The sequence below is a fragment of the Cetorhinus maximus genome, chromosome 1 (assembly GCF_964194155.1).
Source record: "Cetorhinus maximus chromosome 1, sCetMax3.hap1.1, whole genome shotgun sequence".
NCBI lineage: Eukaryota > Metazoa > Chordata > Chondrichthyes > Lamniformes > Cetorhinidae > Cetorhinus > Cetorhinus maximus.
Window position 1 is genome coordinate 63,963,714 of NC_135879.1, and position 18,678 is coordinate 63,982,391.

General features: G+C 38.7%; 1 protein-coding gene across 9 annotated transcripts in view; it reads right to left on the bottom strand.

Moving 5' to 3' along the window:
* The window catches only part of fbxw7 (F-box and WD repeat domain containing 7), a 424,910-nt gene that overhangs the window by 199,353 nt on the left and 206,879 nt on the right, over positions 1-18,678 (bottom strand). For 8 of the 9 annotated variants that reach the window (XM_078541316.1, XM_078541306.1, XM_078541293.1 and 5 more), the window contains one exon: positions 9,020-9,514. The exons of the other annotated variant lie outside the window; for it this stretch is intronic. In XM_078541316.1, coding sequence (XP_078397442.1) covers positions 9,020-9,514 — 495 coding nt within the window. The remainder of the gene's footprint in view (positions 1-9,019; positions 9,515-18,678) is intronic. 9 annotated transcript variants of the gene reach the window in all.

The window sequence follows — 18,678 nt, forward strand, 5'->3', positions numbered from 1 at the left end:
CATTTGATGTCACACTTTCCATAATTATGTTTTCCTTATATTACATAATTTGAAGGAAATTGGAATGCCAGGAGCAGCATTTTTAGGCTTCCAATGACACTCAACTCATTTATCAAAACATTTGCAAGTTAGTTTTATAGTTTCCTACAATTTTTCACACGGTGAAATGCTGTACTTGCACATCAGGTAGAGGTGAAAGAGATTAACAAAGCAAAAAACCATGAAGAGACTTAAATCATATAAGCTGGGTGAAATAACTATATTTCCTGTGTCACATGCTCAAATCTTGTTCAAAAATTTTAGGAAATAAAGGTTTTCCACAAATATGCATTTTATCCTGAATTTGAATTTTCCAGGTCATCTTTAAACGTAAGTCAAATGCAGCGATTTATGTTTTGATAATTTGAAAATAGAAGTAAATATTCTGAACACATTCCTCTCTTAGTAAATACGTAACCACTGGTTAATTGTCACATGTACAATAAAATCAGTGATGAAACTGATACTCTGCTTGTTAGTTGAATATCAAGAAAGATCCTACCCACAAACTAACTTCTGCAACTGCAAGCCAGGAGAATAGTACATCTTTTAGTTTTACATCAAGTACATGAAGACACAATTGATTAATAAAAGACCAACATGTTTAGGAAAACATTTAGCAAGCATTCTTAAGTCCTAGAAATAATTAAATTACATCAGTGGGCTACTGATCAACGACGTAATCTAATGATCACAGATTAGCAGAGGTCAGCATGCCGGATATCCCAATGAAACTAATACTGAATCAGGGACAGGAATGCACTCAAAATTAGCATAAGCAAAATAATAGAAATAAAGAAAATAATAACACTGAAGAGTAGCAAATCCCAGGAAGGTGAGAAAACTGCAGATGCCCAAACTATAAACTTCTAAAAGTCTCATGATTTGAGAAACATTCCTTCAGATTGAAAAATTGTGCACCATATTTGAGAAAAGCATGAGAGGGAAACTTGGGAATTGCAGAAGTTAGCCTGACATCTGTTGTCAGGAAATTACTAGATGCTATAATTAAGACACCTTGAAAATTTTCAGCTAACCAGAGAGAGACAGCATGGATTTGCAAAGGGTAGGGTCGTGCCTGATGATTGTGATTGAACTTTTGAAGAGATCCTAAAGTGGTGGGCATGGAAATGTCTATAAATGTTATTTGTTTGGACTTTCAGAAGGATTTGATAAAATCCCTTAAAGGAGACTGTTAGCTAAAGTTGAAATTCATGGAATTAAAGGCAAATTATTGATCTGATTGAAAAATCAGCAAAGTGGCAAGAGGGGAAGAGTTGGTACAATGTGAATGCACTAATTGTCAAGGTGTGACTTATGGTACCCCATAAGGATCGGTTTTGGGGCTTCAACTATTCACCATATTAATCGATGGGATAGAAAGCCACACATCCAAGTGTGCCAATGACACAAAGATAGACGGCATTGTCAGAAGTGTAGATGGAAGTATAAAATTACAAAAGAGATATTGATAGAATAAGTGAATGAACAAAACTGTGGTAAATGAATTTCAATGTAGGTAAGTGAGGTCACCAACTGTGGACATAAAAAGGACAGAACAGTACTTTCCAAATGATAAAAAGCTAGAAACAGTGGAGGCCCGAAAAGATTTGTTGATCCAGATAGTTAGATCATTAAAATGTCATTAACAGGTACAGAAGGTAATCCATAAAGACTGTGTCCAATTCTGGGCACCACACTTTAGAAAGGATGTACTGGGCTTGGAGGGAGTGCAGCACATTTGCCAGAATGAAACCTGGACTCAAAAGTTCAATCACAAAGAGAGATTATACCAACTCAGATTGTATCCCCTGAAATTTACAAGGTTAAGGGGTTATTTGATCGACATTTTCATAATATTAAAGGGATCAGGTAGGGTAGATCAAGATAAACTATTTCCACTGGTTGGGGAGTCTAGTACCAGGGGGCATTGTCTAAATCTTACAGCCAGAACTTTCAGGATGAAATTAGGAAACACTTATATACACATAGGATTGTTGAAGTTTGGATCCCTCTTACGCAAATGGCAATTGATGCTAAATCAATTGTTTGCAGAGACAACGTGCATATCCATAAAAAGGAGTGTTTGCATAATTCTGAGAAACAATGTAACCAGTAGGGATGAGATAGCTGCTTCCCCTCAGAAATATTTGCCCATTTTTTAAAGGAAGTACTGCAAAATAAAGACAAAAGCTCAAAACCGAAAGATGTATCTGTTTAAGCCTTTAATGCATTCAACCTTTTATGGTTCAAAGCTGCTGTGCTTTTTGGACTGCTTTCAACATTTTATTCTAGAGAGGGGCTCTTATGTTCGTACGTAGTTCTTAGGGTGATTTTGCTTCACAAATTTGTTTAATTGTACCAACTTCTCGAACATTTATCTCCTTGGACTGAAACAACAAACTTGACTGACTGCATGTAAAACATGCCCTCTGAAGTTCTGTACAATGGAGTATCAGCAGGAAATAGACAAAAACTACACCCACAAATAGGTGGACAATCCTATCTGATTCAACATGAATTGCCGCTATTGGATTTTACTATTTGGTCAATTGTGGGCTACCTTGTCGAAACAAAGGTTGTATATAGTGCTTTTACCTTTGGCATTTGACACATTGCACCGCAAATCATTGATTACTTTTAATTTAGTCTGCTACATTTCTACAGTGCTCATCAATGTGTCTCCAATTGTTTTGTTGTTGTGTGTGGCCTGTTCATTTAATTGCACCACCTCTAATTTTTTTTGCACTCCCACACACATGCGCTAATTTAAATGACCACCTTGTGCTCGACCTGCGTGGGGGCATCCAGATTGCTGCCCAGCTGTGCAACTTACAGGAAACATTGGTGCTCGAGTACAGCCACATTTTAGGCAGCTTTATTGTGCAGTTGAAAATATAAACAGCGAGCACTGAACAAAAATAAAGGTGACAATTTATTTATTTAGGTTTGGCACCAGCGGCCAGCACCATCAACCCCACCTGACGGCTAATTCAGGGTTGTGCAGGTCATCGAGGAGGGAGAAGGCACTGAGAGCTCTTCAGCACCTCAACCCTCCTCCACCTCCTCAGTCCCTATGCCAGAGTCTCCATCCACCGCACATGTGCCAGTGACCATTGCTGTCCCTGCAGAGATGCAGAGGCCAGAGTCTGAAAGAGGACCCAACAGGTGCATGCTCATTATGAAAGCACTTTCAGGTGCAAGCCATTGCTTTAACCATGCTTGCGCTGCCCGTATAACGCAACCCCATCATTGCGCTCTCTCTCATGCCAATGTCCCATTGTGCTCAGCGAAGTGACAGTATGACCTCCACCAGCAAGGTGATTTCAACATCGCCTTTATCACCTGCTAAAGGCGATTCACGATCACCCGGGTCAGGCATCCTGGCAATCTCCATCCATGGCCTTCTGTTCAATGGAACAGATGCGTCCCAACCAGATTGACTCACCCAGGGTCTGGGCCATCTCTGTGGCATTGTACACCCTTTATTACCGCAACAACAACATGAATTTATGTTAGCCTGATATATAGTGCATGGAGGGTTATTGCTCTTCACTGCTTCTGTACATCACAGTGCTCATTCACATCTGTTCTTTGCATACCTATATGAGCTGCTTACATATGCAAATCTCTGCTTCAGCATTGAGGCATGTGCCATGTCTCGCACCCTAGCTTCAGCAAGCAGATGTGACCCTTCCCTTGGACCTCTGTGTGGATGAGCCAAGCTATTCACCTTGCTGAACGCACGTCTTTGAACCTTTCCCTGCACTGAATCCATGAGTGTGGATGGTCTCCTGCTGCGCTCACCACAGCTGCAATTTGAATCCAGGCCTTCTTGGTTGCTGCAGGTGCATTATGCCAGCCAGCAGGATAGAAAACTGGTCTCCTCTTCTGGACTTCTACCAAAACTTGAAGATCCTGATTAGAAAACCGTGGGGCAGTTGGACCCATCCCTTCCCCCACATCTCCTCTACGTAACATTCTATGAATAAAATGGTAAGATGAAAAGGGTCATGAGCCATTTGGATTACAATGCTCTCATTAACTTTTGTGCGCTTGCATGCACTAATCATTTTAACAATAATCATTGATTATTATTGTTAAGGTTTGCTGGAGAAAATGGCTTTGTGCAAATGCTCAATGCCATGTTAATTGGGGCTGTGGCTCCAAGGTAGCATGCTGTGCTCCACAACCACTGACAGCCCCACTAGTTTCCCCCTCTTAGCCACACTGTTATGCCGTGACAGTGTGCAGCTGTGAGGGACCTGGTCAAGGGTCAATAGTGTGGGCACAACCTGACAGGTGGGTGGCAAGAGGGCAAGCAGATGGGATAATGAGCATGGCACTGTTCACCATTCATCCACCCATTGAGTCTTGGCAGCTAACCACATGACTGTATAATATCTGTACCAGGTAATGATGGCAAGCCAATGCCACCTCGTGGCTGTCTCCTGAGAACTCACTCCATGCTTTCAGTGGTTCAGTAGAGTACACTTTGATTAGGCAGCAATAATGACAATTCTGTCATAGGGAAAGCCCACGATGGGCCATCCTTCCCAGGGTCATCTAACAGTTGGACAACATTTACAGCTTTAACACTCAACTGACAAAGCAATGATGTCTCCTAGGGCACAGGGACTGCACCGTTGATGACCAACCTCTCAAATGGGCCTTTCTGAAGGCCCGCTTTTTATCTGCTCATGAGTCACCAACTCGCGCCGGGCCCGGCAATGACAAGATTTTTTGAGGGGGAGAAAGGTACAATAGCATTGCTTTTAACTTGGTTCCATGCTATCCTTACCGCACTGTAGAAAATTGTGGTTGCAGACAGGAAGTGCTTAATTGTCTAATTTGACTTGTTCTCTCCCAATAAGGAGCTTTCTAATCATCCAGCAGAACCTATTACACAATGTCACCCAACAGTTATACCTGATTTTTTTTAAAGTTCCATCTAAAAAGACAGTTATTGTTACATTCTGAATTACACTTCACCTGAGCCATGCTGAACTCTACTCTTAGCGCCCACAATCTTTCTTCATTAACCATGAATTGTAAGGATTCTTGTTGCATGACATGCCATGAATCCAAAATTCTCCAAACTTTCGAATTTCTCAACTCCATTCTACATATAAACAACTGTCTCCAACTGCTTTATTCTCATTTTGCATGCTTGGAAAAATTATCCTTACATGTGTCTTTTAAATTCCAAGATGTCACTCCTCTGGCTTGTTACACATAGAGCATCAACACCTCAATCAACTCCTTAAATCTCTATCTCACCTTCAATACCCTCAGTCCCTCAGATTTCAGACAATTTCCCACTGTCACCTAATACAACAACCTTCTCCATGACCTGAAACTCGACCACACATAGTAGCAACTGACCTTGCTGTCCACTGACATTTTGTGGTAACATATTTTCACTTTCCATAGTTAAATGAGATTACAACTCCAATGTCACCTCAGAGTGTAGGAACAATTCTAAATCCTGCTTCACCAAATGATTCCTCCAGCCACACTGCAGGCAATAAATCTATCTTAAACATGAGCCCCACTCCCATTTCTATTTACATTAATCTCATTTGTGAAACATACAATCTGGTCCATTATCCCCTCCTTTTACGGCTCCCAATAACCTAACTTCCCTTTTGTCAGTCCAGTGCCCATAGCTAACTTCTAACATGACCGTATCTTTTTAAAAGTTGCCAGCTTTGCCTCTTCAAAAAAATACAGTCTCACTTCTCTATCTTATCTCTAAGCTTGCTTTCCAAAATTTTGGAAAATACCATTGCTTTGCAACTATGCCCTTATCTCTTCCTCTTGAAGATTTTTCAAATCTTGCACAAATAAAGTTGATACTGTATTGGATCAGGCTTACAAACATCATGCTCGACTGACTGTTGATGATCATTTCTTATCATAATTGTCATTATTCACACTTAAAACATTGCTTATCTACAGTCTACCACTGTGACACTGCTCTCCTTCAAATGGCTGAACAAACTTGCCATCATCAGGATAACAAAAATGGAATGAATATTACTGGATTAATCATTAGTTAGTTGTAGGTCCTTGTTTCACTTTCAGTCCTGGGTTTCAGCAAAAATCTTAAGTTCTTTGCATTGGTACTGAAAGATTACTTTTTAAACTGTTATGCTTAGCTTCAATAAGTGTGCTTTTTCAGGTTTCCATGTGCCTTCTGATCACCATTTTAATATGATTGTGCAATTTCTTTTATTAGTTCCAATAAGCTATTGTTTTCTGTAGGATTTTTATTCAAATTTGTTCATTTAGGTACCCGTTCTCACATACCTTTCCTATCTTGTTGCAGCACGTAGAGCTACATCGCAACTTTTTTGTCTGCTTTGGTTGATGTAAACATGTAATACTAATTTCCACCCCCTCACTGAAATATATTGGATACATATTAAAGCAAGATTTACTGCTTTACTTTGAGAAATCAAGGCAAAGGGGCCGATGCCCACTATGCAAGACTAAGAGATAAAGCAGGAAGTGGTGATTGTGATGTCAAGCTTGAATTTTAAACCATAAAAACTGCAAGAGAAGGAAAGGTAGACTAATGGGAGGGAAAGAATTCTACAATTTTAATCTGGAAGGAATGAGTTAAGAAAAGGAGACAGTGTTCAGTGTATTTCAACACTGTAGGGAAGTGGAGGAGCAGGCCAGTGCTGCACAATGTATTTGAAGGTTATAAAGGAAAAACTAAAAAATTACAGATACAAGGACTACAGTAGCATCAATAACATAGATATGAAAAGTTGCACCAGGAATATAGAGATTAAAGCCCAGACATCATATGGGTCAGCTCTCAGTTGATTTGCTTCTTCTAGCATTTATTTCACCCTTAACAATTAAATAAATATAACAAAATGAATTTAAGATTCCTTCTCTCCACCCAAGATATGGGACTAATATTCAAGACTTGAATTTGAAAAGGAGTTAAAATTTGTTGAGGGGAAATGTGTTCAGCATGGAAAGGAAAAGAGAGATGTTTGGAAGCTGCTTTAGCAATGGAGGAGATCTGGGAGCTCTATTTAAGATCAGAAGAGATAATAAAATGAAGAATTTTAAAGGATTAAGGAAGGCTTGTGCTATGAAAACCAAGAGGAAATAAGAGTTTTTTTTAAGGCATAAGAAACACAAGGAAACTGAAAATTGAAAGAAAGAAGATTTTTGTTGACCCAAAAAGCCTGAAAAGATAAAGATACAGTGATTTAGCCATTGTACTGCAGGCATGCAACTTGAAGGAATTTATTGAATGTGGAGTGGAATCAGTAAAGGAGCAATTAGGGTTAGATGATTCACTGATTATGAACTACCCGTAACAGAAGATGATTTGGCACTAATTTTTGGGAAGTAACAATTATATGCCCAGGATTCCCCAGACAATTAAGCACAGTCATGTGATGTTCTTCATTACTATGCCCAATCCTAAATTAGAAGGTGGTTATTTAACTGTACTACACAAAACAAAACCATTTGTCAGATGTCAAATAACTTGGGTTGTATTTACAATCAACTTCACTCAAGTGAATACTTATTATAAATATTCCAAAATCCTTTTCTATGTGCACTCAGTTTTCATTCCTTTGAACGGAAACCAAGAATACTTTGTTTAGTTAAGTGCGAATTTTGCCCAATGGCTCATCTGACCATGCTTATATCTCAAATTTAATACATTTTTCAGTAATGCAATATACCAAACGACAACAAGAAAAAACAGGAAACCATTTAAATCACTACACATTGAAGTATCAATACATTGTACATACCAAATTAGCATTTCCCAGTAAATACATCATAAGCAATAACAGTGTGTGAAAACAGGTCAGTAGGAAGTTACTTTAATCAGTATCTGTTAAATGCGGATATTAATATTTAATATTCTTGCACCTAAACCAGGAGTTAACAACCTGCAACTCCGGAATCACATCCAGTGCTTAAACATCTCATTTGTGGCTTCCATTTAATGGTGTTCATATTACCATGTTATAATGATGTGGTAACATTTAGTCATCAATGTTTTTGCTCCTATTGGGCTATTTTATAACTGCGTTTTGAAACAGAAAAATTGAGTAGTATTTTAGAGGACTCATTCTTTCTTACCTGCGTGTGCAATTCAATCTACCCCAGCAGCTAAAGGAAGACTTTTTACTGGTTCTAGCCATCATTGCATTAATTAATCCAAGATCTGGTTTAACTGTAATCATATCTTATTCAATTTTAAATTTTTTAAATCCAACATGTTCAAATGAAACAGTGCAGTTAAACATTGTAGCAAGCTAACAAAGTTCAAAGATTCAACAGGAAGTGAAAGAAAACGTGTCATCAGGATTCTCCAGGAAAAAGTTGATCAAGCCAAAGGCAAATTTAAGGTTTGGCTAGCATCAAGGTTCAACTTTAAAAACAAAAATAACGACTTTTACCTATTCCTGGGACGTAGAAGCCGTATTTTTGCTCGCCCTATACACGAGATGGAAATTACATGAAATTCAGTAAAAACTGTGGTCATTCTTAAGCTTCAGGGAGAAATTAATGCAAATGACTTTTCACAGCATCAAATAAGTGCATAATATTCCACAGATTCTCAATAAACAATTGTTTCCTCTTTAGGTATCCTTATGCCTTTATTCCATTCTTTAGTTTTTTCCGTCTTGCATCTCAAGTGTTTTTATTTTAGGCAATTTTAAAAAAAAAGTTCTTCAGCTAAAAAAGGTTGCGACCTTAGACCAAAGAAATAGCCTGTTTTGCAGCATATTGGTATATAAATATTACTGAGTTGATCCTTACTCCATCAGTACCTATTTGCAATAGGTTTACAACTGTACTCATAGGTGAGCAGAACAGGCTTGTCATTAACTTTTTATAGAATTGCATTATACCATAAATCTGATTGATTACAAAACATTAATATATGTTCAGTTCAGATCTTAATGATCATAAAGAAATCCTTACTTACCTGGTTCTTAGTTAACAGTGCTAGTGGTTGTTGGATGGCAACATCAATGTTATAATTTTGATCGGTCACATCATTTCCATTTGTGCTATCATCTTCTCTACTACTGTCAGATTGTTCAAAATCATCACTGTCTTGGTCCATTTCCTCTTCACCATCTTCTTGTTCCTCTTCTTTGTTCTCTTCCTCAGCCGCTACTGTGATTTGGTTGTTGTTTTCTTCCTCTGCTGTAGCAACTTGGGCCTCATCACTGGTGCTGCTGCTTGCCTCAGGACCACTGCCATCAGCATTCCTTACACAGTGCCCCTCTTGTTCCTCCACCACTCTGTTCATTTGCTCCTCCTCCCTATGACTCAATGAGGCATTACCTCTGAGGGATCCTCCAGTTCGACGTCTCTTGCTGCCCCCAGACAGCAATTCCTGGTTCATTTCCAACAGCCAGCTTGCTACTTCCTGAACCTTTACTAGATTGGCAGATGGTGTACAAGTTGCTGCAACCTGAGAACAGAGGAGATGAGATTAAATTAAAAATTACACTCCACTGTCACACTTGTACAAGTTTTTAACCAAGGTGTTCACTGGTTTTAAGTTGATATAACATAAAATTAAAGCAATTTCTTTCTGTATTACATAACATTGCAGTAAATGCAAATGTTGTTCTAATTATTTGTTAATGTTTGGTTAATAACATTTATGGTCTAAGATTTTAATCATACAGTACAGTAGTGGGTTAAACACAGGGATAAAGGCAAGTACAATTTAAATATCTTTTTCATAGATAACATACAAAACAAAAAATATTTGCGAGCTTTGCTAAGACTTGGTCCAGAGAAAATCTTGCCAGATAATAGGGAATGCCGAAATTGAAGTTTGGATAATAGAAGTTCCACTCTACTTGTTAAATAAGTCTTCGCAGAAATAAGTTCATAGCAAAGTCTACTCTAAAGGGCTTGCATTAATTGACATTTCATGATAAAACTAATACTATTATGGATTAAATTACGTTCTGTGTACAAACGTTTCAACTATATCTTTCCATTTTAATAACTGAAATGCAGGTGCTGGCATAGAATTATTAGTTAACCCACCCAAAAAGTTTTTATTCACTGTTGCCACTTTCTTTCGTTTCTCTCTACAATGTTGTTCCCTTCATCTCCAGGTATCAACTTGCTCTACAGGTAACTGTTGCCCTCCAGCACCTTACCATGTGACTAGTTTTCATGGCTTGAACTGCAACAGTGTGCGCTGGTGGGCTATCCAAGTATGGAAGGCATTACAAGTTACGGCTGATCCTGTCCTTGCAAGACATCCACACGTACACTCAGAGCAAGGATGTCGACTTAGCAATAAGGAGTAACAGCCAAACAAATGTTTCTCTTCCTAATCTTATGATATTGTGACCAATTGTAATATCCCCTATAACTAACCCCACTGAGGTCAGCTAACACAAACCTTGGATCATCCTGGTTTGTATAGCTCAGATATAGTGACTTTACTCCTCCCTGGACAAAGGAACTAGTTGAAACTGTCATTTATGAAAATGATTTTTTTAAATGGTGAACCTGTTTTTTGTTCCTATGCTTCAAAGGAAAGATGTGATCAGATTTCAATTTATGTACATGTTAAAATATTACCCCATATATTGGAAATAAATGCTCATCTGATAAGGTAACAATTCAGTTCAACTTCCACTTTTTATAGCATTTTCTAAAATAAAACCTCTCATGTATGAAGAAAATTGTAAACATTTCATTCTACTAATTCTACGTACCGACAGAAAGCCTTCTGTACTTGAGAATGGAAGTGTCAATATCTGCTACACAGTGTCACTTTCAACTACATTAATAATTAATTTACCTGAATGTTGAGTACAGCACCTAGGAACACCAAGGATAAGGATTCAAAGCTTACCATATTTACCCCAATCAAATATCACTTAATACTATGATACAGCGTTCACATAAAGCAGTATTAAACATTTGGCTTTCAGTGGTGGATAATGTATACCCAGTACAGCTCTCCTACAATTTGCTAGGTAGATACAAATAATAATCATAAAGATACTGAACCTGCATACCTTAGGATAAACTCGGATCTATGAAAGCATTTTAACACAAATCCAGAAACTTTAACTATCTTTCAAATAAGAAAATTATACATTAAAATAATGCACCATAAATTATGGCTTTAGAATGTGTATAGTCCCACATGGGGAAAAGTAGCTATAACCAACTTCCTCAATTTGTGGTGTACAGAATACAGATTTGCAGTAAGCTCATGTTTTATTAACAAAATAGCTTACAAAAGTTACTAGTTAGTTAGTTAGGTGGAGGCAGCCTGAAAACACAATTGTGATCCACCTGGGGATGGGTCCAATGAAATATTGGTACTTGCCCAGGGCAAGATAAATGTGAAATTTAACTTGTCAGCATGAAAAATTAAGTGATCCATCATTGCAACCTTATTATACCAAAAGAAAACTATGCTGTTAGATTCTGAAATTAAATCTTTTTCCATTTCAATCCTTCTTGTCATGAGTGTGTTCAGTTTCCTATACAATTATTCTGCCACCACAAAATCCAGCATTTTGTGCAAGTTGCAATATGCTAGGGAAAGTACCTAAGCAACATACGGTTGAAAAAAATGAATGAGTTCAAATATATTAATGAACTACATCAAAAATTTTAGCTTTGGATGTCACACAGTCATAAATAAATCCTGATCATGCCTAATGAATCATTTGCTTCCATGGCAACTGTTAAAAAAGAATGGCAATACTTTTCAGAAAACTTAGCATACTTTGCACAAGTTTTCACAATTTCACTTTAAAAAGATCCATTATGACTCACCTGATAAAACTTTTGTTCTTTGTACTCTGGATAAAAAGAGAATAGTATTGCTTGTTGTTTTAGCTAAATTAGCTTCTTTATTCCTCTTTGCATAAGATGCAACTTTATTTTCCAGTTAAGTATTTGTGACAATTTAATCTGTATAAACTCAACATACAAAACCTATTCACATTGCTAAAATGGCACAAAACAGATGCACCTGCACATTCACCGAATATAACGACAGACTGCTGTTTTCATTCCAACTGCTTTATTGACACTACTTTGTGCCCCTCAAAATGCTCCACAAGCATTTCTAAAAATGTTTGCCAATGGCATGATACTAAAAACATTTCATTTCAAATATCTACAAAATGAGAAGTTCCTCATGACAGACCTGGCTTTAGTGATTAGTGCCTAATACAAATTGCAAATGAGATATAAGAGTCTGTTATTAGCTGAAGTATTTATTTAAAAAATTATAAAGATATACACAAAGACAAAAGAACAGCACCACCTATTCACCATTCATAAACACAGTGAGCTCTAGACTCAATAAATAAAGTGAGAATGAATTTACTTTCTAACCAATATTTATCAGCATTCTACAAGGAGAGAATTTTAACTGAGATGTTACCTGCACATTCCAATCAATAATAAAGATTAATCAGCCCAGCTACCCTTCCCAGTAGGCACTAAGACTTGTGCAATCCTCCTTCGCTCAGTGTAGAAAAGGATCATTAGATTTCTTTTTCCTAACCTTTGCAATCTCCTCAGTGGGGGGACGGTTGCTACATCTAAACCCCTAGAAGCATCTAGATCAGCAAAGAAGCAACCAGTTTCAGTGTACCTTTAACAGTCACTGCATCTCGTTCAGTGTGTATCTAACTAACAGTGTCTACCCAGCATGCATTTCACCACACGAAGCATACTGACAGGTTATCTTATCACAACTAAAACCTCATTTGTGTGCTGTATGAAATATTTATCAATGCAGCAGGTCTTACTGAACCAGTTATTGCAACCAGAAAGGAAATAACAATTCTAATGTGGGATAAATATTAGTGTTGTGTGTATATAAGGATCGAAAATGTTTTTTTAAAAAAACAGCTGTGCGAAGTTGCACCTAATGCACTTTTCACAGATAGAAGTGGGGATTGCAGTGGAAATCCTGTCTGTTATGTGCCCATAAGTCACACAGAGAACTCCTTAGGGAGTCATGAGCAGCAGTAAAAAATTGGACAGCTCAGGCAGCCACTCTGTGCAAACATTGAGACCATCATAAAAAGCAATCGTTCTTATGCTGTTTATAAGAGGACCACAATTCCGGTAGAGATACTCTTCATTTCAAAACATCAAGATTAACTCTTTTTAAAACTACTGGCACAATCTACCCTACATTACAAGTGTGGCTGCACTTTTTAAAAAAGTCATTGGTTGTAAAGTGCTTTGGGAATTCCTAAGATTGTGCAAGGTGCTATATAAATGCAAGTCTTTTTTACATTGTTAATTTCATAGTTGACAATTCAGCATAAAGACAGATTAGTTGCAGTTATCTTGAGCATTAAGATAAAAACCTGAATTTTAAACAATACGATGCTCAGCACACAACTTAGGTTGGCTTCATAACAATTGAAAGCTCACAATGCACACTTTGCTCAGTCTGTGTAACTTTTTTTTTAAACTGACTTTTATGGGGTTTGGGAGGCTGAGAGAAGAGAAATACATTTTTACTGTAGATTTGACTTCTGGCTCTGATGTACCAAAAATAGCCCATAGGCCAATCAGAGTCTAAGGCTGAAGGTTTAACACGAAGCAGGCCAAGTGGTAACTTAGCATCACCAGTTGGTAAGGCTTTAGCTCATACCTTTTTATCTCTCCGTTTTTCCAAAAAAAAAGTAAGTATTCTAGAAGTGGCAACACGACCCAAAATTTCATAACCATTTAATACTTTTAGTCGTTTGGTAGGACAGAACTTGAATACTGCTGAAAAAAGAGACACGATTTTCATCTTGCATTCATCAGGACACCAGCAAGAATATCAATATAAGGGGAAAACATCAATTTATACTGTATGTGAAGAGGATGCTGATTGGTTGGCAAGAGAATGCATCACTGATGGTGACTAACAGTTAACTGCCAAGTTAACCAAGCAGCTAAACCCTGATTGGCCACAGCATTGCCCTGAGGAGTGAGCCAGCGAATGGCTGTCACTTGTTTTGTTTAGCTGAAACTGGCTGTACGTGTTCTGTCTGCAAAGCACGGGGCCCTGTGTATTAATATATATATAGCTTCCTGTACATGCAAATACGCTACACTGCAAGCCTGGCTGACAACCTTAAATTGGTTGTCAGCATAATTCTTAGCACATTGAGGATTATTTAGCAAATGTTGTCCAATCGCGTAATTACATCTAGTGTTGGACACTGTTTTTTGAGTTTTGCAAGCATGGGCTATTTGGGTCCAACCCTGTAAGAATTAGGTATGCTTCAATGAGATCACCTCTCATTCTTTTAAACTCTAGAGTGTATAGGCCCAGCCTCTTCGATCTCCCATCATAGGACAAACCTGTCATCCCAGGGATCGGTCTGGTAAACGTTTGTTGAACTCCCTCTATGGTAAGTATATCATTCCTTAGGTAAGGAGGCCAAAACTATACACAATACTCCAGGTGTGATCCCACCAAGGCTTTATATAATTGCAGAAAGACTTCTTCATTCCTGTACTCAAATCCTCTTGCAATAAAAGCCAACGTACCATTTGCCTTTCTAATTGCTTGTTGCATCTGCATGTTAGCTTTCAGTAACTTATGAACAAGGACACCCGAGTCCCTCTGGACATCAACTTCCCAATCTCTCACCATTTGAGAAATACTCTGCATTTCTGTTTTTCTTACCAAAGTGAATAACTTCACATTTTTCCACATTATATTCCACGTGCCATGTTCTTGCCCACTCACTTAGCCTGTCTAAATCACCTTGAAGCCTCTTTGCATCCTCCTCACAACTCACATTCCCACCTAGTTTTGTGTCATCAGCAAACTTGGAAATATTACATTTGGTCCTCACATCCAAATCATTGATGTAGATTGTGAATAGCTGGGGTCCAAGTACTGATTCTTGCCGTACCCCAGTAGTCACAGCTTGCCAAACTGAGAATGGCGCATTTATTTCTACTCTGTTTTCTATCCATTATCCAATTCTCAGTCCATGCCAGTACATTACCCCCAATATCATGTGCTCCAATTTTGTTTACTAACCTTCCTGTGTGGGATCTTATCGAAGCCCTCCAAAAATCCAAATACACCACATCCACTGGTGTCCCCTTCTCTATTCTGCTAGTTACATCTTCAAAAAACTCCAACAGATTTGTCAAACATGATTTCCCTTTCATAAATCCATGTTTACTCTGCCTAATCCTACCACAATTTTCTAAGTGTCCAGTTATCACATCCTTTATGATAGATTCTAGCATTTTCCCTGCTACATCATTCAAATGATGTGGGCTTTGCTAGCTAGGCCAGCATTTATTGCCCATACTTAATTGTCCTTGAGAAAGTGGTGAAGAGCTGCCTTCTTGAACTGGTGCAGTCAGGCTAACAGGTCTGTAATTCCCAGTTTTCTCTCTCCCTCCTTTCCTGACCCAGGTTAATGCTCTGGGTACCCAGGTTCGAACCCTACCATGGCGATGGTGAAATTTGAATTCAATAAATATCTGGAATTAAAAGTGAGGATGACCGTGAAACCATTGCCGATTGTCAAAAAAATCCATCTGGTTCACTAATGTCCTTTAGGGAAGGAATTCTGCCATCCTTACCTGGTCTGGCCTACATGTGACTCCAGACCCACAGCAATGTGCTTATCTCTTAAGCAAGGACAATTAGGGATGGGCAATAAATGCTGGCCTAGCCAGTAATGCCCATTTCCCATGAAAGAATTTTAAAAAAAACGATGTGCGAGTTTCCCGATACTGCCTGGTAGCCTCTTTTGTTCAGGATCACAGACATAGATTCAGCCACTTTAGGTCTTTGTCCAGTTTGATTTTTTTTTTTCCAGAGATAGCAATGTCTCTGTATATTTTATTTTAAAAAAGGGTGAGGTCTAATTAGATTTACCCGGTCTGTATGTAGATTTTACTCCCCCACTATTACTGTTACATGTCCCTTGTTACATGCACCTTTAATTTCTTGATTTATACTGTGCTCCACATTACCACCACTGTTTGGTGGCCTATAAACAACTCCTGCCAATGGTTGCTGCCCCTTGCTGTTTCTTAGCTCCATCCAAATTGATTCTACATCTCGATCTTCCGATCTAAGGTTCTCTCTCACTAATGGACTTATCCTTTTCATCCTTTATTAAGAGCGCTACCCCACTTTTATTCTTCCTAAATACTGAATACCCTTGAACATTCAGTTCCCAGCCTTGGTCACCCTACAGCCAGGTATCCCTAATGGCAATTAGATCATGCCTGTTTACTTTTATTTGTGCCCTCAATTCATCTAACTTGTTGCAAATGCTGCGTGTCTTCAGATGGAGTGCCTTTAATTCTGTCCTTTTATTATTTTCGCAACCTCTAGCCTTATCTGCTGGTGCACTCAAGTTTATACGCTCTGCCTCTTCCTGCCACACACTGATCTCTTTCCTCAGTACTGGTGTCAAGTGGCCCATGAATTGAAACCCATTTCTCCCACACCAATCTCTTAGCCTCACATTTAACTCTCTAATCTTATTTACCCAACTCTAATTTGCTTGTGAGTTAGGCAATAATCCAGATATTACCACCTTTGAGGTTCTGATTTTTAATTTAGCCCCTAGCTGCTCATACTCTCTAAGCAGAACCTCTTTCCCAGTCCTACCTATGAAAACATCTAACACCAATCACTGAGGGCACCCGTGACATTCAAATATATTTAAAACTGTCTAGCTGCCAATGACCATTGTATGGTTGGTTGAAGTCTGGCTGATCAGGGCAGGCTGCAATGAAGCACTACTCCAAAAACTGTCTGAAAGAGACAATCATAACTTTCCAAACTTCTGTTGCAAACTCCAAAATCTGGCACAAGAGAATCTTCTCTTTTGAGAGCTGATATTGAAGGAGAAATTCTGGAAGCATTTTGGTCATAGATAACGCATAAAACCAGGGAGGAAGCCTTTAGCTTACAGATAGCAGAGCAGTGGTAGAAGGTGCAGGGTTTGACCTGCCTTTCAGACAGCCCTAGTGAGTGAAGACTGGAGCTCTGGTTCTGAATTCTGTTTTGGCATTCAGTGGGTACTCCAGTGGGTTCAGAATGGCTCCAATCATTGTATGGGTCATGTGAGTCCATAAAACTCTCTAGTGTGGACTACCATCCTATAAGCTGGTATAAAAATGTTACAGGATTGGTATACAATTTGCCAGAAGACTATAAATAAAAGAAAAGAATTAAAATGGCCCCTTTTACCCATATGTAAATATATACTGAATTCATACATCTCAAATATACCCCTCTGTTGGGTTTCTCCATTTTGGATATAGTATATGTTCCCTTAATAGTTTCTAATTTCAGCTGAGGTGGCATTTCCCTTGGATTATTCCAATATATGTTTGGGCTACAAACAAGGTACTTTGCCATGACCAGGAAGAGAGGGGACAATCAAAGCCAGAGTTCCAGGATGGCGGAGTTAAAAAGTAAGAGGAAACAAAAAAATGGGGCCTACGCTACTCAAGGGAAAATCAGGCTGAATTTAAAAAGCACCGAGTATAAAAACCACAAATACTCTTGCTGCCGACCCTCCGGCTTGCAGCTTACCTCCTGCAAATCTAAGCTGCTCTTCTTGCCTTTTGTTGCTTACCTCCAGGGCCCTCGCTCACAACTAGGGTTCAGGAGGGGGAAGCGGGAGGGGCATGGAGCAGGAGGTTCAGCGAGAAGAAGGGTCCGCAGCACCTGCAAGGGTCAGGGAGCAAGAAAGGCCATAAACCAGAGGGTCGGCAAGAGGAAGGGTCTGAAGCGACTGGTAGGGTGGGGGAGTGGGAGAGGCCAGGAGCTGGACAATCAGTGAGGGGGAAAGTCAGAGATTGGGGTGTGTGGCAAGCAGGAGGTTCAGCAAGCAGGATAGGCAGTGAGTGGGGGGTTCAGCAAGCAGGAGGTAAGCAGATAATTAGCATATTTTGCTTATATTTTTAAATTTATTTAATTTTTAAAATTATTTAATTTACTAATATAGCAATGTAAAGTATTTCATCTAGAGGATATGTTTCAATGCTTTTTTTCTGATGAGAAAAATCCTACAGAACCTAACTTCAGCTTTTACATTGGTTTTAATGGGAAAAACCTGATTTGCTTAACCCCACCTTAAACCAGTTTATATTTCATCCCTCTCCTATTTTTACTTAGTTCTGTTGAAGGGTCATGAGGACTCGAAACGTCAACTTTGTTCTTCTCCGCCGATGCTGCCAGACCTGCTGAGTTTTTCCAGGTATTTCTGTTTTTGTTTCTGATTTGCATAAAGTTGCACTTTTCAGAAATGCAACGACAACTTTAATCGAGGACTTACTGTAGATTGGTGGCTAGCTAAAATAATCCAAAGTATCTTCTGTAGGTATATTAATGGTAAAAGGATTGTTAGTGGAGCCAAAACGTGCTGTAACAATGAAAACAGAAGACTTAATGAGGTACTAAATGAGTATTTTGCAACAGCATGCATCAAGGAGGCGGACTTTGCCAAAGCTTCAGCAAATGTAAATGTTGGGATACTCAACTTTTGAAGTGTGGTCACAGCTGTAATGCAGAAGAAATTCAACACAGAAAAGTGTGAGGTGATACATGAGGAGACGCAATACAAGATAAATGGC